This window comes from Arvicanthis niloticus, chromosome 11 (genome assembly GCF_011762505.2).
Source record: "Arvicanthis niloticus isolate mArvNil1 chromosome 11, mArvNil1.pat.X, whole genome shotgun sequence".
Taxonomy (NCBI): Eukaryota; Metazoa; Chordata; class Mammalia; order Rodentia; family Muridae; genus Arvicanthis; species Arvicanthis niloticus.
In genome coordinates, this window is record NC_047668.1 from 5,134,989 (window position 1) to 5,159,784 (window position 24,796).

General features: G+C 37.8%; 1 protein-coding gene across 1 annotated transcript; it reads left to right on the forward strand.

Annotated features, from left to right (window-relative positions):
- Positions 1-24,796, forward strand: Klhl28 (kelch like family member 28). Its single transcript, XM_034514334.2, has 5 exons — positions 1-142; positions 7,824-8,722; positions 15,990-16,433; positions 17,582-17,790; positions 24,425-24,796. The coding sequence occupies exons 2-5, from the start codon at positions 7,824-7,826 to the stop codon at positions 24,586-24,588; spliced, it is 1,716 nt and encodes a 571-aa protein (XP_034370225.1). The 5' UTR covers positions 1-142; the 3' UTR covers positions 24,589-24,796.

Sequence of the window (24,796 nt, forward strand, 5' to 3'; positions counted from 1 at the left end):
ACGCTGCACTGTCCTGGGCGGAAGTTTTCCGCCCCACCCGTAAGAGTTGAGGTTTGACCGGAGCAAGAGAGGATCCTATCCCGCGTTCCAGTTTTCCTTGGCTCCTCCTCCTGTTGCTGCAGGTGTTATTCCTGGGACTCAGGTATTTTCCTTTTGCTATTATATAGTGGTGCAGGCTTTGTTGGAGTGTTGCCCGAGTGCTCCATGAGCCAGAGTGCGAGGTAAAGGACCGGACCGGAGCTGCCAGAGACGACATGTTCTGCACAGTGCTGGTTACCATTGTAAACGTTTTACTCACTGCTATCCTGAGTGAGATTCTTTCTTCTTGCAGACTGCTTAGCAGTATAGGAGAACCCAAACAAGGCCAAGCTCACGGAGTACTTTTGTTTTTAAACTTCCTTGTCGTTGGGGACCTTCCTCGCCCCGCCCTCTTCTCCCTTACCTCCTTTTCCTCTCTTCAGCCTCTGGCTGTGCATTCTTAAAGGCTTCTGTCACTTTTCATTTCCCGCATCACCAAGTGTTCTTATAGTTGTGTAGAACCAGTGTTTTCCCCTTTGCATTAAACGGAGTTAAGCTTAAAGCCTTTATCATGTAGCTCCTCTGTGGGACTTTTCCTTTCACCCCACCTCCACCTCTCCAGTCTCCCCTAGGACTCTCCAGTCTCTGCAGTCTTTCAGTCTCCTGGAGACGGAGATCACTAGACAATTTCAGTTGTGGTGCAAGTTCTTGACATTACAGTCCTAAGAGAATTCTGCCCAGAGGATTTAGGTTGATAGACATTATCTTAAGCAAACTGAGAATTTGATGGCTGGATGAGTGTTTTCTCTTTGTAAAAGAACTGTAAATAGAATCAGTTCAACTAAGAGTATCTCCTATAAGACCAAACCGCTTTGGGCCATGAAAGAGCAACTTCTGTGTCTATATTTGAAACATTATTGCTGAATTACTGTGTAGCCCAAGCTGGCCTTGAACTCTTGACCCTCCTATCTCAACCGTCTGAATGTTGAGATTACCAGTGTGCACTGTCAAACCAAGCTTGAAAACAGATTTGCTGTTGTTTTGGTAGACTTTTAAAGGAAATAATACAATTAACTTTTCAGTGAGAAAAGACTGAGTTATAATTTGAAGTTTCAAGCTTATATTCTTTAAATGCAAGTATTTCTGTCCCTCTTTGTATCAAATGGGATAGCTCCCGTTTTTGCTTGTTTGTTTGTTTGTTTTTGTTTTTTTTTTTTTTGAGACAGTGTTTTTCTGTGTAGTCCTGGTTGTTCTGAACTCTCTCTGTAGACCAGACGTCCAATTTAGAAATTCGCCTGCTTCTGCCTCTCAAGTGTTGGGATTATAACCCTGTGCCACCATACCCAGCTATATTACTTTTTGAAATCTTGGAATAATTGAGTCACGTGTCATAGTGCTTTATAATAATAATTAATACTCCTAGTGACGCAAATTGAAACTGTATTTATTAGTTTTTATTATAGCACAATTAAAATATATTTGTCTTAATGTTTTATCTTGGAAAAAGTATTACTATAAATGAGGCTGTATAACCATGTATCCTGTGCTTTGGTTTAAAGCCTTGATGGTTTCTTCACTTTCGTTTGTTTTCTGTTTTGTGGTTTGCTGCTGCTGTTCTGTCTTGTTTCACTGTCCTGAACATTGAACACAGAGGCTTTGTTGGTGCTAGAAGTGTCCTGCCACTGAGTATAATCCACAACCTTCATTTGTCATTTTGATATATAAGTGGATCGACCTCAGTTTGGTTTAGCAACTGTATATTAGTAGAAAATCAATAACAAAAGTGCTGCTATCCCCACCCATTTTCTACTTTTAGAGAAAGTAGGGATGGAGATGAAAACGAAAAGATGATTATAATGCTTGTCAGTGAGAAAGAAGGACTGTGGGGTGGCTGGGTGTGGGGCTTATAGAGCACTTGCCTAACATATGCAAGGCTCTGAATTACACCTCCACTTCTACAAGGAGAGGTGGGCAACTAGCCAGATTCCCATATCCAACCTAAAAAGCTTCTTGATAACTGTATACTACTTTCCATATGTGCTGAGACTTTCGGGACCCAATCCACATGAAAGGGAACAAGAGAATGAAGTATGCAGTAGAATGTCCACGTCAGAATGCCAGGTTATGTTGGAACAGAAGGTGATTCTTTCTAGTGATAGGAATTTTCAGATTGAAAAACCCAGCACACTCTTCATGTATCTAAGATCTTAGGAAGCCAAGTTACTAACCAGACTGAGGTTGTATTGTAATCAGTATCAAAGAAAAGGAACTTAGAAAGTCTTGCATGATGTTTCATTATTGGTTATGGCATAAATATAAGAATTTTCCTGTCCCACTACAAAGAATACTACTGAAGGGATCTGGATCCATAAATCAAGCCGTTGTCCTATTATTTTACTGCAAGCAAACAAAATGAGTCCTTTCTCGCAGGTTCCTATAGCTCCATGTGTGTTACAGATTGTAATTTGTTTATGTCTATTACATTATGGCTCGTAGAAAACTTGGAAAATGCATTAATTTCATTGTGGATGTTTGGGAAATTAGACTCACTGTCATATGTCTTAGTACCTTTTAAGACGATCTTATAGAATATAAATCTCATCTAATATATTTTATTATATCTATTAAAAGTACGTAAGTTTCTTTTAATCTTATTTTTGAAGTCTAGGAGCCCTTTCTGTATTTTCTAGAAAAGCATTTGTGTGTAATAATAGAGTTAGATAAAAAACAGAGTTTTCTCTTCTTTTGGTTTCTCAAGACAGAGTTTCTCTGAGTAGCCTTTCCTAGCCAGAAACTCACTCTGTAGACCAGTCTGGCCTCAAACTCAGAGATCTTCCTGCTTCTGCCTCCCAAGTGCTGGGAATAAAGGCATTTGTTTAATAAGATAATAGGAGTGCACTTTTTGTTGTCTTGTAAAAGTAAACCTCGGCAATTTGAGAGGAAATATGTCTTTACTAAAAGTTGCAAATTTGAACGCAGCAAATTTTAATGATTTCAAAATAATTTAAACAAAGTTAGCAGATTACAGGAAGGTCTATGCTGCCTACCTTAATTCTTTGAGCTGTGTTTAAGTAAGATAAACACAGTTGTACTAGATTTGTGTTTTATTTCCAGAGTCAGAGATAACGAATTTGTTGGATGAGTCACTTTATGTCTTTGTGTGTTCTTACTTAAGCTTTATAGGCATCTCTAAAATATTGGAAATGAAAACAAATCCTGTAAACTATAAAAACCTGTACAATTTAAGAAGTTGACATTATTAAGTACAGTGCAAATGAAATGTTATTACTATTAAGCAATAATTGTAATCTGTTTGTTGTGTGTCATCTGCCAAGCACTGTGCTAGCTACTTCGTAAATACTCATTCATCTAATCCTCTCAACAACCACTAGAGGCTCTGTATTCTTCCTTTGTATTATACACATTTTAAGGGTCAGAGGAAGAAAATAAAACTCAAATTAGTCAGTTTAACTATTTGTTTAGAGCTTTTAGAAGTTTGGTGAAAAGGGGAAGGGTGCTAAAGATAAAATTTGATTTTTTTCTATTATTAATCTTTATATTTTATGAATTATTTGATTATATATTTTGATCTATTCTTTTTCCGTGTCTGTTCTGAATCTTACTAATTGTGTCAGAGCTTTAATAAAGTTAAATTTTTAGTTTTTATTTTGTTTTGTTTTTGTTAATTGTGTTTTGAGACAGGGTCTCTCTATATAGCCCTTGCTTTCTGCAGCATATTTCCAAAACCAAGATATAAAGATTCATGTTAGTGACAAGAAGCTCATTTTACTTTTGTTTCTCTAGATATAATAAAAATAATTGTCAGACAAAATTTAATTTTGCCACTTTATAGGTATATACTGGTAGAAATATATATTATAATTGTTTGAGTTCTACTGTAAGGAAAGCTGAACTGTGGGAGAGAATTTAATGACAGCAGTTGTGATAAAAATCTGATTTGTTAAATTACATTGGATTTTTTTAATGCAGCTCTTCTTTCCTATTTATGTGCTGCGACTGTGATCTCTATTTATACGGTGACAGTTAATTGCCTCCCAGCTGATTTCAGCACCACTTCTTTGTAGCTTAGGTGTCAATGAAGTAGATAGAGACTAACTTGCAACCTGATCTTCATTATCTCGGTTATAACAACCTAAAATTATGAAGTCTTCTTTTAACATGTTATGGGTATCGGTACAACATGAATATAATTAGAAATGAAATACAGTGCTGTTGCCTTGTTGAAAATTTGACATTGATACTGTTTGTTCAAATTTGACTAATTTAGTTCATAGAGACATAGTACTCATTCGGTATTTGTTTTATTTTAACAAAGGTTTAAAAAAATATGGCTATCATGTAGAGGCAACTCAGCATAACAGATGTACTACGACACCACCAGTGAAGGGAGTTACTATTATCTGGACTTCCTCTTTTGTTTGCTTTAATATGTTGATGTACTGTTTATGTGATCTAGGCATTTACATATGTGTATATTTATCATTTATTCTTTATAGACTTACATTTTTAGAATTCTTTGAGACAGGATTTCATCTTGTACCCAGGTTGATCTGGAACTCACCATAAATCCTCCTGCCTCAGCCACCTGAGTGCTTGGATTGCAGGCATGAGCCACCAATCTCAGCTTGATACCACATTTAATATACACAGATACTAAATTTTACCATATGTCCAAGGTCATAGAACAGTTCAGTACATTTGGCGAACTGTGGACTTGACTCAGACTTCTCTGGCTCTAGTTCATATTTTGTTTCCTGTTCTTTCCTGTTTCCTCAGTACTTGTCCGCCCTTCTCCACAAGGTTATTGGTGAAATAAATGAACACAGTAAAACTATTTGCAAGCAGGGATTTTAAAGATCAGAAATTATTTTTTCTTTGAGTTACTTTTAGACACTTATGTATAAATAGCTGAGAGCCACATATAATCAAAATTATGAATATTGAATAATTTACAAGTATAATTTACAGTATTTAGGCTGGAAAGAGTTGACCTGATTCTCAATGTTTGCAAGTGTAAGAAGCATCAGGAGAGCTGAAAACCGCTGTCTCACCTCTGCACTTTCCTATTTTACCTTCTCTATTTAAAGTTTTAATTGTAATTATTTTAGTTGAGCATTAAAAATAAGATATATGTGAATTTTATTCCCAATAATTGTTGCTGGTAGTAAGCAAGCTTCCTTCCTTTTTTTGGTTAACACAGATGAGAGTCCTTTAGGTGGGAAAACTCGTTATCTTAAGACTAATATTGATACTGGTAAGAAATAGCATCTAATAATTATTGGGCACTACATGCCAGCACACAGAAAGACATATCCCCATTTTAAATACTGTTTTGACTATGCTAAGCACATAAGAAAACATGAGACTTTAAGACGACCTTCATAGGGTCATAGAGCTATTAAATAATTTAGACAGTATTGTAACGTGAGCAGTCTGATTCTAGTGCTAAATCTCTTAAAATTATATTGTCATACCTATCTAGATCTGTGTAATATGTATCATCTGTATGTGCTTATATATATTGTGTGAACACATTATTTACAAGTTATATTATGTTATGCCTTTATACCACATGTACCATAGACCCTAGAGTAAATTTCTTATCCAATACTAAGAGGTAGCACAACATAGAAAGCTAATGAAATTGCTAAGACCTCACTGCTAGATACTGTTTTAAGAGTTTCATGTGTATACATTCATTTAACCCTCAAACCAACCCTTACTGTAACTGAACGGCATTTATCCTGTGGCTTACCACATAACCCTCAGTTTTCCATTTCTCTAGACTCAGACTTCTCAGATCTATTACTCAGTGGACATGATCTGAATTCTTCTCTTCAGTGGGTGTTATGGCTTGTTTCAATTCCCTTTAAAGCATGATGCCCAAAGGATGTGAACCTGATACGAACTGACGTTTCCAGAACATTTCTGACATTCCATGCATTATAGTTCTATTAATAAAGCTTAAGCCCACGTCAGCTTAGAGTATTAAAGTAGTACTATAATTAAAATCCCTAAATCTTTAAAACATTCTACAGATTGGTTAGTTCTCTCCTTTACATTCATGCCAATGTTTTAGAATGTTTATATTTTATCTCTATTAAAATTATTATGCTAGTCAGGTGGGAGAGGCACCCCATGCCTTTAATCTCAGCACTTGGAGGCAGAGGCAAGTAGGTATCTGTGAGTTCATGACCAGTTTGGTCTACAGAACAAGTTCCAGGACAGCCAGGGCTACACAGAGAAACCCTGTCTTGAAAAACAAAAAAACTAAAAAATATGTTAAAAGTCAGGTGTTTTAGGATTACTGATTTGTTGTTCAGTGTTTTTGCTGCCCTTTGTGATCATTGCATAAAGGAAGAGCAGAGCCCCGCCTGTGGACTGCGGTCTGGTCCTGCAATGCGCCACTAGAATCATTCCTCCAGACTTCATTCTTTGAGTTGTATGTGCTGGGCATCTGCTAATTTACCTACCTGAACTAGATTATAATTTTAGATTTGTTTTCAAAAATTTCTTTACAAATCTCTAATTAAATATAAAATACACTTTTCTGATATAAAACTCTAAGCTCATCATGAGAGGACAGCCTCTGATGTGCCTTATTATTATTGTTCACTCCTTTAGACTACACTTACTGATCCATTTTATGTATTCACAGATCACATCATTAATTATTTCAGAGTGTTATCTGGAGCTGAAATGACTCCTCTCAGACCGTTTATAAAATTTAGTCTTGCTTTTGAGACTAGTGTCCACTTCTATAGCACTGGTATTAGTTCAGGATCTCATTTCTAGGTCTTTGTAACTGTTGTAGCATGTAAATGTTTAGTTTAAGAAAAGTATAAAATACCTAGCTCTTCCCTTTCAAACTTTCTGTTTTCCTTTGGCATTGTTCATTGTTCACTGTTTAGTCTGAATATGATTCTCCTTGTTAAACAGGGAGACAAATGAGAATGGGGAGTGGTTTAAAATCTGAACATGTAGCTGGGCGGTGGTGGCTCACGCCTTTAATCCCAGCACTTGGGAGGCAGAGGCAGGCGGATTTCTGAGTTTGAGGCCAGCCTGGTCTACAGAGTGAGTTCCAGGACAGCCAGGGCTACACAAAGAAACTCTGTCTCGAAAAACAAACAAACAAAAAAAAATTAGAGAAATTTAAAGTTGACTTAGACTTTTGAAATTTGTATTGAGGAAGAAGGAGGAAAAGGGAAAGGTTATAGATAATACCAAGCACTCAGTGAGAAGACATTTGGAAGAGTGCACATTTTATAGAGAGCTGTAGCATTAATAATTACATGAACAGTATTGGAATGAAAGACTTTTATGGGAAAGGATTCAAATTAGTGAATATGGAGGTCATAGGAAGAGGCAATTTAATAAAGTGAACCTTTACAAAGTCAGTGTCTACTGGCATTATTGAGGTTATTATTGAGAAAATAGCAGACAACTAGTGTTTCAATACTAATTTGGCTCTAAGGGACTTTCTCCACATACTGATTTTATTATAGTGATAATTGAGTCTTTAATGAGAATACACAATGAAACATGTAGTTTCTATCTAAAATTCCTTATGGTTGGATACTTATCCAACATTTTGATTTTCCACTTCCTAATATCTATAACAAAGGAATTGAATTAGGTGATTGTTAAATTCCTTCTAACTCAAGAAGCCTCAAAACCCAGCAGATCGACAAGTAAACAAGTCTGGTTTGTACTCTTTGAGACACAGACTTAACACTGGCATGGCTATTTTGAAGTAACTGTTCATGTCTTGTATTTTTCTGTAGATGGACCACACAGCCCCGACCTACATGCTTGCTAACCTAACCCACTTACATTCTGAACAACTTCTGCAGGGACTGAATCTTCTTCGCCAGCATCACGAACTCTGTGACATCATTCTTCGAGTAGGTGATGTTAAAATTCATGCTCATAAAGTGGTACTTGCCAGCATCAGCCCATACTTCAAAGCCATGTTCACTGGAAACCTTTCTGAGAAAGAGAACAGTGAGGTTGAATTTCAGTGCATTGATGAAGCCGCGCTGCAGGCCATTGTGGAGTACGCCTATACAGGGACCGTTTTCATTTCTCAGGATACAGTTGAATCTCTCCTGCCAGCAGCAAACCTACTCCAGATAAAACTTGTCCTTAAAGAATGTTGTGCATTTCTTGAAAGCCAGCTTGACCCTGGTAATTGTATTGGAATTTCCCGTTTTGCAGAGACTTATGGTTGTCATGACCTTTATTTGGCGGCTACTAAATTCATATGCCAGAATTTTGAATCTGTTTGCCAGACAGAAGAGTTTTTTGAGCTTACACATGCTGATTTGGACGAAATTGTCTCCAATGACTGCTTGAATGTAGCTACTGAAGAGACAGTTTTCTATGCATTAGAATCTTGGATCAAGTATGATGTACAAGAGCGTCAGAAGTACCTAGCACAGCTGCTGAACAGTGTGCGGCTACCACTGCTGAGCGTTAAGTTCCTCACGAGGCTCTATGAAGCGAACCATCTTATCCGTGATGATCGCACTTGTAAACATCTCTTGAATGAAGCCCTAAAGTACCACTTCATGCCTGAACACAGACTCTCTCATCAGACAGTCTTGATGACACGACCTCGCTGTGCTCCTAAAGTATTGTGTGCAGTAGGAGGAAAATCTGGACTCTTTGCCTGTTTGGATAGGTAAATAGAAAGGTTTCTTAAAGGAGTGCTACTGACAGATTCTATACTTTTAGATGTGATGATTTTCTGTATTTAAAAATAATTTTATTTTTGTTTTATTTGCTGTTTTAGTGTTCTTTCTCTCCTTTTATTTCCTAAGATTTTTACAAGGATATTTAATCATATTTTTGTACATCCTCTGTGATACTCAATTATTAGTTCTTTCCTCACCTTAAGTAAGTACATTTGTCTATCCTGGTTATATACTAATTTTTCTTCTGTTTCACTATGCCTACCTTCTCCTCCTCCTCCTCTTCCCTTTTGTCTTTCTCTTCACCCTCTCCTTCTCCTCTTCCTTATGACACAATGCTAAAGAAGAGAGCTGGGATCCTGCAGTGAATGCAGACTGAAGATAGGAGTTGGTTTGAATGAAAATAGTTAAAGGAATATCAAGGAAATGACAAAAATAAGAAATTGCCCTAAATAATAACTTTCATGAAAAATGTGTTTTTTACAAGAGCATTGAAAAAAGTTCTTTTTATTTCCTGACATTTTACAGCAGGGATTGCCAGTGTGTTTCTATAAAGAGCCAACTAGATGTTTCAGATTTGTGGGCCCTCCTGTCTTTGTTGCATCTACTCATGTCTACCTTTGTGGGACGAGAGCATCCATAGACAGTATGTGAATGTTTAACCATGGATGTTTCAATAAAACTTTAATTGTAAAATTAGATGGCCTTAATTTTAGCCCATGGCTGTGTAGCTTGCCAGCCCTTGATTTAATTCTATATGCAAGTCACCTTTCAACACTGACAACATATTTTGGGGCCTTTTTTTGTTTTTGTCTTTTCATAGAGATCACTTCTGAAAATGTTCTTGTTTGATACATTGTTTTAATACTCTTGATTTCTTTCTAGCCATTTCCAAAAATCTGTCACACACTTCTTTCCCCAATAGAAAATTTGATATTTCATCAATGGCAATAACATATTCTAAGTATTTAAAAAAGTCTCAGCATACATTTTCTTTATGACCTAACACTACTGTTACTGAGATTGGGCTACAAGCAGATTAGTTGCTGTGCTAGTCACCCATGTTAATTGTCTGACTTGTGCTTGAAAGAGTGGAATATTGGCATGAACCAAGTAACTGACCTCAGGACAGAATTCCAAATATGAGTATATATTGAAAAAAATCCTTGTATAATTGCCTCTTAGTTTCTCAAGTATTATGAACTTGTTATTGAAAACTCAGAAAAACTGCCTTATATCTAATAATCTTCCTCACTGAGTCTATCATAATAAAATTTGAAGTAGCATTTTATTAAGCTGTTTATTACAGCATTATTAATAATTGGAAAAATTGGGACCAAGCTGATAACCATTGAGTTTAATTCTATACCAAATAGTGCTAAATAAAGGGCCTTCAATAAATTCATAATTTAGTAAAGGAGACAGCATTTACATATAGTATGCTAATGCAGTGATAAAGATAATTCTGTGCAACTATTAAAGAGAAGTATGTATTCCACTTAAGGGATTTAGTGAAGATTTTATAAGGAAGTTAATGTCTAAGTTAAGTTATTTAAAGGAAAGCAAGAGCCAAGCAAAGAAGGAGAAAAAAGAGAATGTGTGTAGAGACAGTGACATGATACCGTTTAGGTCACACACAAAGCTAAATAATCTTGTCATACAGTATAAATTAAACTATGAAATCTTTGATGGGCACTTTTACCAGCATAAATGTCTTTTTTTTTTTTTTTTTTTTTTTTTGGCAGATTGAGAACATATAGAAAGGAAAAAGAATTGATTAGTAAATGTCAATCTAGAATCATTTTAGAGATTAAAAAAAAAAGAAACAAAGAGTTTTAAGGACCCCAATGAATTTAAGTTTGTCAAGAAGGAGGGAACATGATCAACAAATTCAAGTATGAAGAAAAGGTCCAGAAAGATAAAGATGAAAAAGTAGCTCTAATATGTGACAGTATAAAGATTATTAATGTCTTTCATGTCAGCATAATTTTAAGACATTACAGTGCATTGAGAATGAATGAAGAAAGTGAAAGTCAAGAGAGCAACGGATAGGTCAGGAACGTTTGACTTACTATATTTGGTTCTTGAATAGAAATATCTGAGTCTGTTGGAAAGAAGATGCCCATAAAGAAGGGAGTGGGCTGAACATACGGAACAGAGGACGGGTACCGGAAAACAAGGTCTTCAGACAGTAGAACGGCAGCAGAAACATGGGATTTAATAGTCAGGGAAGCCTAGAATATACTGGTAGAACAAAGCGATGAGAGAAGGTCTGGGGAGATCCCATTCTGTGTATTTTTTTAACGTAGGGCTTACGACTTGCTAGAGAAGAAAGTGTAAGTTAGATAGCTGAGAGGTAGCCAGGTTAGATAGCTGAGAGGTAGCCAGGTTAGATAGATAGAGGTAGCCAGGTTAGATAGTTAGAGGTAGCCAAGCTTCTACTTAGACGTAGGGAGTCATAAGGATGACGTACTAAAAATACTTACAAGTAACTGGGAATATGTTAAATCTTGAATGGATATGTGGCAACACATTTACACTCATTCCATGAAAGTATTGATAAAACTGATTGCCATTTGCCCTTACAAGATTTATTGGGGGCCAAATGTAATAGCACACACCTGTAATCCCAGATGGGCAGTAGGATAGCCATGAACACGAGGTCATCCTGGTCTACCTGAGTTCTAGGCTGACCAAGCCTACATAGTAAAACACTTCCAAGTTAAAAACAAAAGAACAACCAAAAACCATTAGGATGAGTAGTACCTTTATATGCAGTATCTGCTTACATGAGTTCTCTGGTGTGAGTTAGGTAAGCACAAGTCCGTGAATTCTAGATAATCCCGCTTAGAACTTCTAGGTTCATTTCCACTGAGGTTTCTTTCTTTCTTTTCTTTTTGTTCCTTACACCCACCAATTTTCTAACACCACCAGGGCATTTAAAAGTTCAGTTCAGTTCTGATGTTAACTCTCTTGAATTGGCCCAAAGCACACAGATACAGGGCTTGGTCTCACAGCACTGCGCCTACTGGGGAGCGGCTACTTCTGTCGTTACCCATCACTTTAGTAGTCTAAAGCTTGTTTTCAGGTATTCTGCTCTCTTACCCCCTCCTTTCATGCCAGCGTATTTCAGCACATGTGCTCTATTATAGTTTGAACTTATTCCTAAAATGTGTGTTTAAAAATGGATTTTTTTCTGAAAGAGAGAACTCTGGCTCTGTTCATTCCCCTTTGGCGTGTTGCTGTGTTATAGTGCGGAAAGAGTGCCCTTGGCAGAAACAGGCCCTTGATCTCCAACCTCCCAGCATCAAGTACCATGAGCCAAATAAACTTCCATTGTTTATATATACCCACGCAGAAAAGAAACTGACAGAAAACTTGCTACCCGTAGAGGGGAGTGTTGCTGGAGCAAATGCCGGGAAGCCCGGAAGCGAGGAAGCAGTTTGGAGCTGGGTAATGGAAACATGTTGATCAGATTTGGACGATTTTTCTAGATTTTAATTAACACAACATTAAAGACAGTTCTGGATTCAAGAGGAGACAGTCTGAATCTTCCTAGACAGTTACATATGTTAGTGCATGACCCCTGTATTGAAAGAAATATGTGTGATAAAAGACTATTGTGATGTAGCTTTAATTATGAAGAACATCAGCTTGGAGGAAACATAAGCCTTGTTACACAGTTGCAAAGAACTTGTTACAAATTTGCACATTCCTTATTTTACATAATACAGCACAGGAATGATGACCGAGGTTACCTAGCAAAAGAATTTCTAAGCAATTTTTCTGTATAGCTCTTTTTAACTGAATGTGAGTAAGGTATGAGAGGAAAGAAATGACCTAAAGATAGAATTTATAATTAAATGGCAATCAGAATGGAAAAGTTGAGAAATTCACAGCTTTGTATGCAAAGAGTTGTAAAGGTTTGCTTAGAGCAACCCAAAGCTAGGACCATGTGAACTCACAAACTAGAGTAATTCAGCATAACACTATGACTACTCCAGCTTGTTACTCAAGCAGGCCCAGCTACAGCTTGACCTACCAGAGATTCCTAACACAATCTCTGTGGGCTTTTCTATGTAAGTTTCTAAGAGTATGTCGATATGATTGAAAGCCAAGGCGGAGATTCAGGTAGAGATGGAGCAACTGTAGAGAGCCCCCTACTTAGAGTCAGTGAGCTTCAAGGACGTGGGAGAGCTACAGGCATTAAGATTTCACACACTCTGAGAGACTGAGTAGACTGAACCCAACAAAGCCGTAGAGTTGAGGCTTCCTTGGGCCTTATGGGCCTAACTCCTACCCCAGTATGCTCAGCCTATATAGAATCAAAGGAGATTGGTCTTTGGTGTAAACATGTAATTGCATTTTGTTTGTGTGTGTGCGTGAGTGCGTGCGTGCATGCGTGCGTTTGTGCATCTTTGGGACTAGTTGTTCCTTTGTTGCCTGTTTTCTTGAAAAGGGAATGTCTGCCCTAACCCTATCTCTCCCTTGTATCTTGAAAGCATATAACTTGTTTTGGTCTCCTAAGCTCAAAGGGGAAGTGAATTAAGACTGATTTGTATAAGTCTATGCTGTTGAAATGTGGTCTGCTGCTGTGTATTATAATGCTAACTGTGGGTCACCAAGGTCTGGTTGCCCCAGAGACAGAGGTCACATAAAGACCCAAAGTAACTATGTGGCTTTGCCCAAGTTATTTCTGATTGGTGAATAAAGATGCCTACTGCCTATAGCTGAGCAGAATTGAGAGAGGTGAGGCTTGGGGTTGCCAGGCTTGGGGTCAGAGGAGACCATGAGGGGTGAAAGAGAGAGAGAGAGAGAAAGAGAGGGGTTGGGGGAAGGGGAGGAGAGGAAGGCGGGAGAGAAGAGAGACGCCATGGGTTAGGAGTCAAGAAAGAATGGCCATGTGGCTGGCCAGTTGAAACATAGTAAGTAAATCCTCAGTGTTACCAATAGGAAAGAGATTTTAATAGCATAGAGGGTAAATATCTGCCCAGTTTTAATGCTGATAAAGGCTTATTGAAAATAGTAAAAGTTGTCTGTCTTTTATCTGGGAACTAAATAGACAAAGGCAGGGGTACAAATCCAGATTGAGATTAAATATTTTCTGCAACACTGCTTTGAACTTTGATATTGAAATGAGTTGAAATTCTTGTAAATAATGAGATGAAATAATTGTATTTTACATCATGAGAAGGATATGAGTTTGGGGGACCAGGGACAAATATAATGCAGTTTGAATGTAACTCCCCTAAATTCATGCATTAGCAACTTAGTCTTCCATGCAACAATATTGACAAGTCAGATCTTTAAGGGGTTGGCTCATGTGGCATCACTCAGATGGATTAAGAGCATCATTTTGGGTGTTGAAAGTAGGTTGGTTAAAAAGGGATGGGCCCTTTTCCTCTCACCATGTTACACCATCACAGTGTGTAGTAAGAAGGCCCTCACCAGATGCAGACCTGCAGCCTTGAACTTCCCAACCTCCAGAGCTGTGAGCCGAGTAAATTTATAATTGAAATTGCTCTTTGTAATTTACTCAGACGCTGCAGCAAAGAGGGGCCTAAGAAACACTCTTGTGACTCTCCTTCCCTCCAGGAGGTTTGCTGTCACTGTCATCATCCCTCAGAGCACAGCCATGGCTTCCTAGCCTCTCCATTTCTTCATCATATCCTTGTGTTAGACCGGCATGTTTACTCATGCCATGGCTCTTCTGAGCTCTGGAGCGTGGCTGGAGGAATATGTCATTGTACCTGGTCTCCTATGGCCCCCAGCACTCCCCAGCACTCCCCAGCACTCCCCAGCACTCCCCAGCACCGGCTCTACATCTCCTTCATCAATATGTTCTTTGACTTCCTTGGCCTCCTTAGAAACATCAAGCCATCACAGTGTGTTCCTTACCCTGTTGAAAAAATAGAGGCAACCATAGACCTGCCTCCTTGCCATGCTCGAATCTCTGAGATCACTTCTCCTGCCTCAGTATAGTCAGGCGCAACCATAGATCTGCCTCCTCGCCATGCCCGAATCTCTCTAAGGTCACTTCTCCTGCCTCAGTATAGTCAGGCAGTTGTTTTCTCTCCTTTAAACTTTTTTTTTTCTTTTCCAGTTGCCCTATATGTCTCCTAAATCCTTACCTCTTTCCACTTCAGCACACAAGCATGTTCTGGTTAAAGCACCCAGAAATAAGTATCCCCAATTTTATCTGTTGTATTATTTTGCTTTTCATTATAATTTTCCACATACTAAGTGTCTCAAAGATATGAAGGTTTTTGACATTTTATTTAAATATATTTCTTCAGAGATGTGCTTTCTCACCAGGCAGCAAGGTTGTAAAATTTATTTGTTACACTACATGAGGAAGGACTTCTTTTTCTTTCATGAGCATTTGGTACTATAGTATATGGATATAATATGGTTTTAACTTTAAGTATTAAAATTTTACACATATGCAGAGTGAACAAACCCCACATGTACAGTTTAGTCAGTTATAACAAGCGAAACAAAAGTTGGTGTAGTAGAATGTAGCCAGCACCCAGAACCAACCCTGAGCTCCCTACCTGTTCTTCCTTGCCCAAAGGTAATAACCACAAGTGTTTCTGATCCTGGAATTTAGTTTTATGTATTTGTGAACTTGATACAAATGAAAATAGAATTGTTTTGAATTTAGCAACTTGTTCTCATATGCGTAAAATCCATTTTCACTGTTGTGTGAAATACCATCATTTTTCTATTTGACGCTTGGCACACATTTGGACTGCTTGCAGTCTTTTGAAGCGGGACTTAGGCATCCACTCGGGTATATAGATATGTGGATGCATTTACCTTAGACATGGGGCAAATGTATACAGTGCATCTAGATACTCTATCATTTAGCCATTTTCTTTGTGATGAATTATTGTTTTGTGCCCCAGTGAACATTTTTGAATATGGTGCCTACTAAGATTTGGCTACAGTAGATATTCAATAAAAGAGACACATTAATAATGAAATCCTAAGTGAAGGTATGTATTCTCCACCTTGTCAGATAAAAATTGTTTTCCAAAATAGTTTATACCGTTTACACTCTTAGCCAGTGTGTCCATGTTTGTAAAACACTATTGCCAATGGTTATTTTCTGTCTGCACTTTGAGCAGTTTGGAAGGTATATCATGGTTTCTTGTGGTTTTGATTTGCATGACCTTGACTATTAACACAAGTAAACATGCTTGTTTTATGGGCCATTTGCGTTTTTAATCTATTATTTCTCTGCTTATTCGTTAGTGTGGAGATGTACTTTCCCCAGAATGACTCATGGATTGGTCTGGCGCCCTTAAATATTCCTCGCTATGAATTTGGAATATGTGTTTTAGACCAAAAAGTCTATGTTATAGGTGGTATTGAAACTAGCGTGCGTCCTGGTGGCCCTGTCAGAAAACATGAAAATTCGGTGGAATGTTGGAATCCTGATACAAATACCTGGACTTCTCTGGAGAGGATGAGTGAGAGCCGAAGTACTCTTGGAGTAGTAGTACTTGCGGGAGAAGTTTATGCTTTAGGTGGATATGATGGACAGTCTTACTTGCAATCTGTAGAAAAATACATCCCCAAAATAAGGCAATGGCAACCTGTGGCCCCGATGACAAGCACAAGAAGTTGTTTTGCTGCAGCGGTCCTGGATGGGATGATATATGCCATTGGAGGGTATGGCCCCGCTCACATGAACAGGTACCTAAGACAGTAATTGAATTGCTTACGGTTGTAGACTTCTACAGAAGCAAAATTGACATTCATTTCTGAGTTTTACATTTTGTATAAATAGATTTTCAATATGCTTAAGTAATATTGATAGGTATTTGGAGATTTAGACTGCTCCTAATAAAAAGTGTAATATTTTGTATCACTGAGATTCAAATCTCTGTTAAATTTTATATTCAATTAATGTATTCAACTGTATTTTAGAGCTCAGAAACCTAAGAAGACAAATGGAGATTTCTGTATGATGCAAGTATGTGTTTATCTACATGTGTGCATGATCTTTTCTCACACTGCTTAATGCAATCACATAGAAGTGCCATTCCTGTATTCCAGCACATTATAAAACATTTTAAAATTAAAATCTTGGGCCAGTGAGATGGCTCAGTGGGCAGAGGTGCTTACTGCACAGCTGAGTTTGTCTTGCAGACTGTGTTCAGTCTTTGGACCCCATGATGGAAGGAAAGAGCTGCATCTCAAGAGCCTTTCTTGTTTTTTTGTGGTATATTCACACTCATATTTATGCATACATAATAATTACTTTAAAGAAGCAGCTTTTAAAATTAAAATATTATTTCATATTCCTTTTGGATTCTTTGGTCATACTACACATGTCATCTACTATTAGAGTAAGAACGCGAGACTTACATTCTGTAATATATTGAATAAAGGAGAAATATAAATAAGAAAAAGTAAAGTTTACAAGTTACTGACTTATATACGGTGGATCATAGTTATAAACCTTTGTTTAAAATTGTTCTAAAGATTTTTACCTCTGGGAGTAGTGTTTTACTCACTGTGAGCAATCTAATGAAAAAGACTGGTGCTTAAATGTACTGCACCGCCATTTTTTATGAGGGATTGTAACATCCATGGAATTGGCCCTGCACGCTTTCATGGATATCTAACTGTATAAAAAAATAACATTCAGCTCTTGTATCCTTTTCACAAAGTGAGCTTTTTATACCTGATATCTGCAGATGCGTAAACATTTGAGACAAATCACTACTATTTTTATCTGTCTGTTTAATTTTAAAAGTGTGGTGGGCTTTAGTTTTTCAGGAATAATAAGTAACAAAAATGACCTGTAAATGAATTCTTCCTCATGTAAACACTTGCAGTGTGGAGCGTTATGATCCAAGTAAGGATTCCTGGGAGACGGTTGCATCCATGGCGGATAAGAGGATTCACTTTGGCGTTGGAGTTATGCTAGGTTTTATCTTCGTGGTAGGTGGACATAATGGTGTTTCACATTTGTCAAGCATTGAAAGATACGACCCTCATCAAAATCAGTGGACAGTGTGTAGACCAATGAAAGAACCCAGGACAGGTAATGTTTTTATATTCATTCTTGTTGTTTGTTCTGTAGTACTGGGGATTGAAGCCTGAGCCTGTGCATGTAAATACTCCAAAATTGAACTACATCTTGAGCTAGCTGTTAACTCATTAAACTCAGCATACAGAGCCGTGCTTTATGTAGTGATATTCTTACAATACTAGCACCTTGGTCCTTAACAGTAAGCATATTATTAGAAAGAAATTACTGTGTACTTGTGTGTATGTGTACGAGAGACAGACAGACACACAGATTAACAGAGAGCAAGAGAGAACAGCAGGTACACAGTGTGGTATACCACATGTGTGTGAAGATCAGAGAATTTTAGAGGAGTTGGTTCTCTCCAACTTTGTTTTGAGGCAGGGTTTCTTTTCATTTCGTTGTGTTGTGCTGTATACTGGCCTGTAACCTTCCATCCATTTCTTCTGACTCCATCTGCCTCTGACAATAAGCCACTATAAGCACGAGTCTACAGGTATCTTTATTATGTGCTGACTTTCTTTCCTCTGGGTATGTACCAAGAAGTGGGATAGCTGGATGTTATAGTAGTTCTATTTTGTTATTGTGGGGAATTCCATACAGACTGCAGTCATGGATGGACCAACTTGACACTTTCCCTGGTGCAGTAGCAGTTCCTGTTCTGGGTGTCTTTTCTAACACTTGTTTCCTTTGAGGATTAGCCATTCTTACTGGGGTAGACTGTTGGAGAGTTTTCATGTGTTCATGATTTGTGCTGTTGAGAGGTCTCTGTTTAGTCTGTTTATTCATTTATTGATTGAATTATTTGGATTTTTGTTTGAATCATTAATATATTCTGAATATTGGTTTCTAATTAGATAAATATCTAACCTAGGTTTTTTTTTTTTTTTTTCTGTTTTATAGGCTGCTATTTCACTGTGACCATAGTTTCCTTTGCTGTCCAGTCTTATTTCTCAGTTACTGTTTACTGACTGATTGGAGTCCTTGTCAGAGAGTTGTTACTTAATCTTTCTCTGACTTGAACAGTTTTCTGTTTATTTTCTTCTTGCTGCTTCAAAATTTTAGATCACACATTAATGTTATTTTTAATGTATTTTGAGTGAGTTTTTGTAGCGGGTGAGAGACAGGTATTTGGTATTGTTCTTCATGTGGACTTGTAGCTGTCACAGCACCGTTTGGTTAAGAGCTCTTTTTTCCAGCATGTGTTTTTGGCTTTTTTTTCAAGGTGGCTATTGCTGTGTGGATTTGTTTCTAGGTCCTTTGTTTTATCCCATTGATCTAAATGTGTGGTTCTTTTGTTTGTTTACTAAACCCATTTATTTTTATTTAGGAATTGTGATCATTAATATTTAGAGTTATCATTAAAAAGTGTATTAATGTGGTACTGTTGAGTTGTTTTCTCAGCTCTCATTTGATTATGTTTCCTGGAATTATTTGTTTCTTGTAACTTCTTGAGTGTGCTTATCCCTTCTTTCTAATATCATTTGTAATATGTCTTGGAAGAGAATTAATTTTCTGGTCTTTTCTACTTGGTGTTTCATAGCTCTCTTGTACCTGGATAGGCATTTCTTCATTAAGGTGGAGAATGTTCTTCTGTGCTTTATTTTTCTGAAGATATTTTCTATGCCTTCACTATGATTTCCTCTTTCTATACCCTGCTTGGGTTCCTTAAACATATTTATAATTTCCATTTAAAATCCTTGTCTTATACATCAACTAAGTTTCTTTTTTTCAGGGGACAATACAATTAGAGGTGCTAATTTATAGAGACATTGTCTTCCTTATTCATGGTGTTTTTGGCTTTTGCAGTTGGGATGTAGGCATCTAGAATTTGGTCAGTACTGTTTTGTTGGTGGTGGTGTTTGTTTTGGTATAGACATCTGGTCTCATCTTTGTTGAGTGAGTGTTTGGATCTTTCTTTGCTATTGCCCCAATTTGTCAATGTATAGACCAGCTGAATGGTGCTTGGTGTTCAGAGGCCACTCTGTATTGAAGTGTTCGAAGAGTGTCAGCAGTAGTCTTAGCTCATCCAGGGATAGGTGCAACAATGTCTGAGCCTAGGAGCAAACCTGTAAGCTTAGAAGATTCCCATTGCCAATACTCAGAAGTCTCAGGAGAGTTCTTCATGCTCTACAGTTGATCCTTGTAGATACCAGGGGCCAAAATCATAGTGGAAGTGTGTGATGCTTCATTGGGATGGGGTTCAGGATATCCTGCTCTCAGGTAGAGACAAGTGAGGTAGATGCTGCTAGGCTGTGAATCCTTATCTGGGGTCAGGCTACAAAACTAGGATTTGTGTGTTAGTGTGGAGACTGATTTGTGAGGGGTGGCCAGAAGTTGGGTGTACTGGGACTGAGGAGCCTTACCTGAGAGCTATGTTGCAGGATGCCTTGCAGTCCTGAGATTTCAGGTCACTGGAATTTATTCGGTCCTAAAGCTAAGTATTAGGTGAAATGGCATCTAGACAATTGGGTGGGTGGTCTGTGTCTGGGCTTCGGTTTGGATTCCAAGCAGTCCCAAAACAACATAGTGGATTGGGTGCCTGGAGTTTCAAATCCAGAATTATATCATTTTAAAAAAGCAAGTAATTATACTTCTTCCTTTCCTATTTATATCACTTTTCATTCCTCTGTCTTGTCCCTTCCCCCCTTTTTCTGACTAGAGAATTTAGGTATTAGCCTGAATTAGAATCTCATTGTGTATTACCGCATTTCCTGCTTTTAGAGGAAATAATTTCAGTTTTTCTCCTATCACTTTAGATTTGGGGAATTTTTGCTCTCATTTTATGAAAAGGTTTTCTTTGTCTTAATTTGTATGGCAGGCTCTCTTGTTCCTATCCCATAGTTATTTAGTTTGGTCTCTTGATCATGTCCTAGAGGACTTGAAATCTGCAGCTATCTTGCCATTTAATTGATCTTGTCCTTATCGCTATGGTGTTCTTTCTTCTGTGTAACAAGAGCTATTAGTGATGCTTTCTCCTCTGACTACTTCCTGTCCAGTGTCTCTCATCGGTTTCCGTTCAGAACCTCAGTGTCTGTGCTGCTTTCTCATCTACGTTGCTCTCTTTCTTAGGTCTCGGTGTTCTTACTTCACTTCTTGTTTGTTTGCATTCTCTGTGGCATCACTGGTTATTTATAAAATTTGACTTTGAATCCTTTGTGTATTGCTCATTTCTCAGTTAGATTCTGAATTCCTTCAGACATCCTAATATCTTAGGATTCAGTTATCAAGGTATTACCATCTTTTGGGGTAGGCAAATTGTCTTGCTTTTTAATATTTCTATGTTTTGTGTTGCAAGTTTCACATTTGTTGGAATAAATATCTCTTTTGGTTGTTGTTGTTTTAATAGATTTCTTAGTTAGAAACCTTTACTTGGGATCATAATTCCATCACCACTCAGAGAAGAAATAGCAGTCAGCAGCAACTGAAACAATTGAAAAACAAATCAGGAATTTAAATGTAGTATAAAGCACTTGGACACGTAGCTGATTAATCAGGAAGGTTAGAAAAATGGAGCTAGGACATCTACAGTATAAGTTAAGAATTTAAAAGTTCCTGAAGCTAATGATATTAATACTTAAGTAATAAAAACAGATGCTGGGGAAAGAAGAAAAGCAGATTGATACAGAAATAATAAGGCTGTGGGGATAGATGGCGCAGTGATGGCTCACTGAGTGAAGTGCTTGGTGAGCTAGTGTGAGCATCTAGGTTTGGATCCCCGTGTTCATACTAAAAAACTGGGTTCATGGAGCCAGAGATAGCCGTCAACAATTAAGAGCACTTGCTGCTTGTGCAGAGGACCAGAGTTTGGTTCCCACCACTAATATTAGAAAGCTTACAACTGTCTGTAGCTCACTGATCCAGAGGATCCAACACCCACATCTGCCCTTCCCAGACACCCATACAGAGACACAGAGAGAAACATACATAAAAATAACATTAATCTTAACAGACACAAACAGGAAATCTGGTCACAGCATTGAATGCCTGTAATCCTAGCAGTAGGAAGGCAAGACAAAAGGATTTCAAAGGCTCAGTGTCTAACCACATCAGCAAGCTCCAGCTTCAGTGAGAAAACATGTCTCAAAATATAAAAGAGTATAGCAATAAAAGACACCTGATATCAACCTCTGGCCTCCTCCTGTGCCACATACCTGCACATATGCATACAGCATACATACACACACACACTAAAGTAGGAAAATTGTAAAGTAAACAGAGACAAGCAATCTAGAGATGAAAGAAAAATAAAAGAAAGGAAGAGAAGGAAGGACAGAAACTATCAGTATATCCATCTTCAGAGAAAACACACATGAGTACTATTCACATACCACACATACACACACACACACACACATACCACATACCAACCACATAACTATACACCACACACAAAACATATACACCATATGCACAACACACATGTACCACAAACATCATATACCCTATACACCACACATATCACATATGCCACATACGTACACATACCACAAGAACCACATATATACTATATACCACATATGCCACACAAAAACCACATAACCATGCATTACACATATACCACAAAACACACATGTACACACCTTTCACACACACATGCACATGCATACATACACACATATACACCACATGCACCATACACACATGTGCCATATACCACAAATATGCACCACAGAATACAGATACACAACATTCATACACCCATACACCATGCACATACTACATATCCCCACATACTTCGCTGTTTTCTAGATGGAGTATATAAGTCACTTTTTCTTTGTAAAGTCCTTACAATTTAGACTACAAAGGGCTATTTTCATCTGAGCCCCATCAGAGTTTATCTAGTATATATGTAAGCCTGTTAATGTGGAGTACTGGCTCCATCCTCTGAACTGCTCCCACCAGATGAATCCTCGAACACACTAGATGGATGATGACTCCTTTCAAAGTCACTCTTATTACGAGGATTTAGCATGAGAAATTTCCGCAACTTACTGTGGTCCTCTGAGACTACACAGGAAGCCATAGACAAAGCACAGGACTGTGACTATTTTGTGTGCCAGGGCTTTTCTCCCTTATCTTACTACAACTTTGCCTCTGTGATGTGACTTTCACAGGTCAAGTAGAATTCTTTTCTGTGACTCTCAGTCCAAGTCACAGTGACTTCTTGGAGTGTTCAGTCATTGAGGAAAGGTGTGGTCTTTGTTGTTTAGAGATGTACAGAAAAGGAATGTTGTGCTTTCTTTGCCCAAGTTTGAGTGTGAGACCTCTACTGAGATGACTGCCACCCATATTACCAGTGAGCAAGCTTGAAAGTGCAATCTGTGTGTAACTTGCCACGAAGAACAGGCTGGCCTCAAATCATAGAGAGCCACCAACCTCTATGTCCAGAGGGCTGGGATGAAAGGTGTACACCACCATGCCAAACTAGAAATGCCATCACAAACTTCATTTTTTTTTCAGTGTGTCACCTAGTGAACATGTGGAACCTTCCATATTGTTCCTTTCTCACTGGAGGATGTGCCTCTTTCTCTGCTGTTTGCTTAGTGCTCCATGATAGATTTCTTCTTTTACAAATCTGCACGTCTGTGTTTCAGTATTCCACCTGGGCTCTGCCTGCTGCTTACTGTTCTCCTGCTTTTCCACACCAGCCACCTCTCTACATATCCACATACCTAATGGTTTCTTCCGATTCTTGAGGATGTCTGAAAGTACTGTGTGTCCCTAATCCACCATCGCCCCTGCCCCCTCCTCCTGGCTGCTCCATGTATCACTGTCTGTATGTTCACTATCAAACATTCTGTCCTCTGCAGGAAAGATAGTTCAGTCAAAAAGGAGTTGGATTTTAGGATTTCTAGAGAAGAAACAAATACATCATTAGGTATAAGGAGAAATTGTTATTTTTGAACACAAACTCAAATGATATTATTTAAAAGGCAGCTTTAAATGATAGAAATGTTTTAGGGATTTTCACAAAGATGTGAATTATGATGGAAAAACTTCAGAACCATAGGCACTCAAGGGACATCAATAGCACAAAATACAGAGAACCTTTTAAGTGATTAGTATAGCTTCTTACCCTCACTAAAGAAAGCCGTAAAAACAACGAGGATGTTTAAAATGTAGGTGGACTTACTATTTTTAGAACTACAGGTGGTAATATCTAAGAGGATGTTTAAGACGTGAGTTACATAGTGCGATGTGTTTGAAGGCATGACTATATGAATGTCAGAAAACATACAAATATACATTATAAATATACTGCTTTCTTCCTAGTACTTTAAGAATGCATGGCAATTACCCTGATTTGATCATTGTACAATGTCATACTGTACCCTGTGAACATGTACATGTTATTGTGTGTTGAAACAAAAAGCGTATTTTGAAAATGCTTTCCTGTAGTGGGCAACTGACTGTTTTGTTAAGGGGTTTTAGTTTGTTTCTTTCTTTGTTTTCGTTTGTTTTGGATTGTTTTGTTTTGTTGGTATTTTGTTTATTTCCTAGTAAGTCTATATTGCTGTATTGCCTGTATAATTACAGGATATTGTTGAAATAAGTGTTGAAAACACATTAAAATATAAATTATTCTCTGTGAGACATAGTTACTTCTTAATTAACCTGTTTGTTCTTTTCTCCCCACCTGTGCTAGGAGTTGGTGCTGCAGTAATCGATAACTACCTTTATGTAGTCGGTGGTCACTCAGGGTCTTCCTATCTGAACACAGTACAGAAATACGATCCTATCTCAGATACATGGCTGGATTCAGCTGGCATGATATACTGTCGCTGCAATTTTGGATTAACTGCACTTTGACAAGTGTGAACTTGTGGAAATCGCACAAGGTGGTACCACAGGAAAGAATGCCCAGTTTCCTGAACCTGAAAGTCAGCTGCACGGCTTTCTTTGTAACTTGAAGTGGCATGAAGACTCAGTTTTGTTAGGTACTTTGAACTGACTATTAGTCTGCTCTTGATTATACAGTGAATCAATAATTAAACAAGGAAACAAAAAGGAAAGACCT

Bases quoted from the DNA above. Each gene is read 5' to 3' on its own strand.
- Klhl28 (XM_034514334.2), top strand. From the start codon at position 7,824: ATGGACCACACAGCCCCGACCTACATGCTTGCTAACCTAACCCACTTA. The intron at 8,723-15,989 runs GTAAATAGAAAG...CTTATTCGTTAG, and splicing joins CTCTTTGCCTGTTTGGATAG to TGTGGAGATGTACTTTCCCC. The intron at 16,434-17,581 runs GTACCTAAGACA...AAACACTTGCAG, and splicing joins GGCCCCGCTCACATGAACAG to TGTGGAGCGTTATGATCCAA.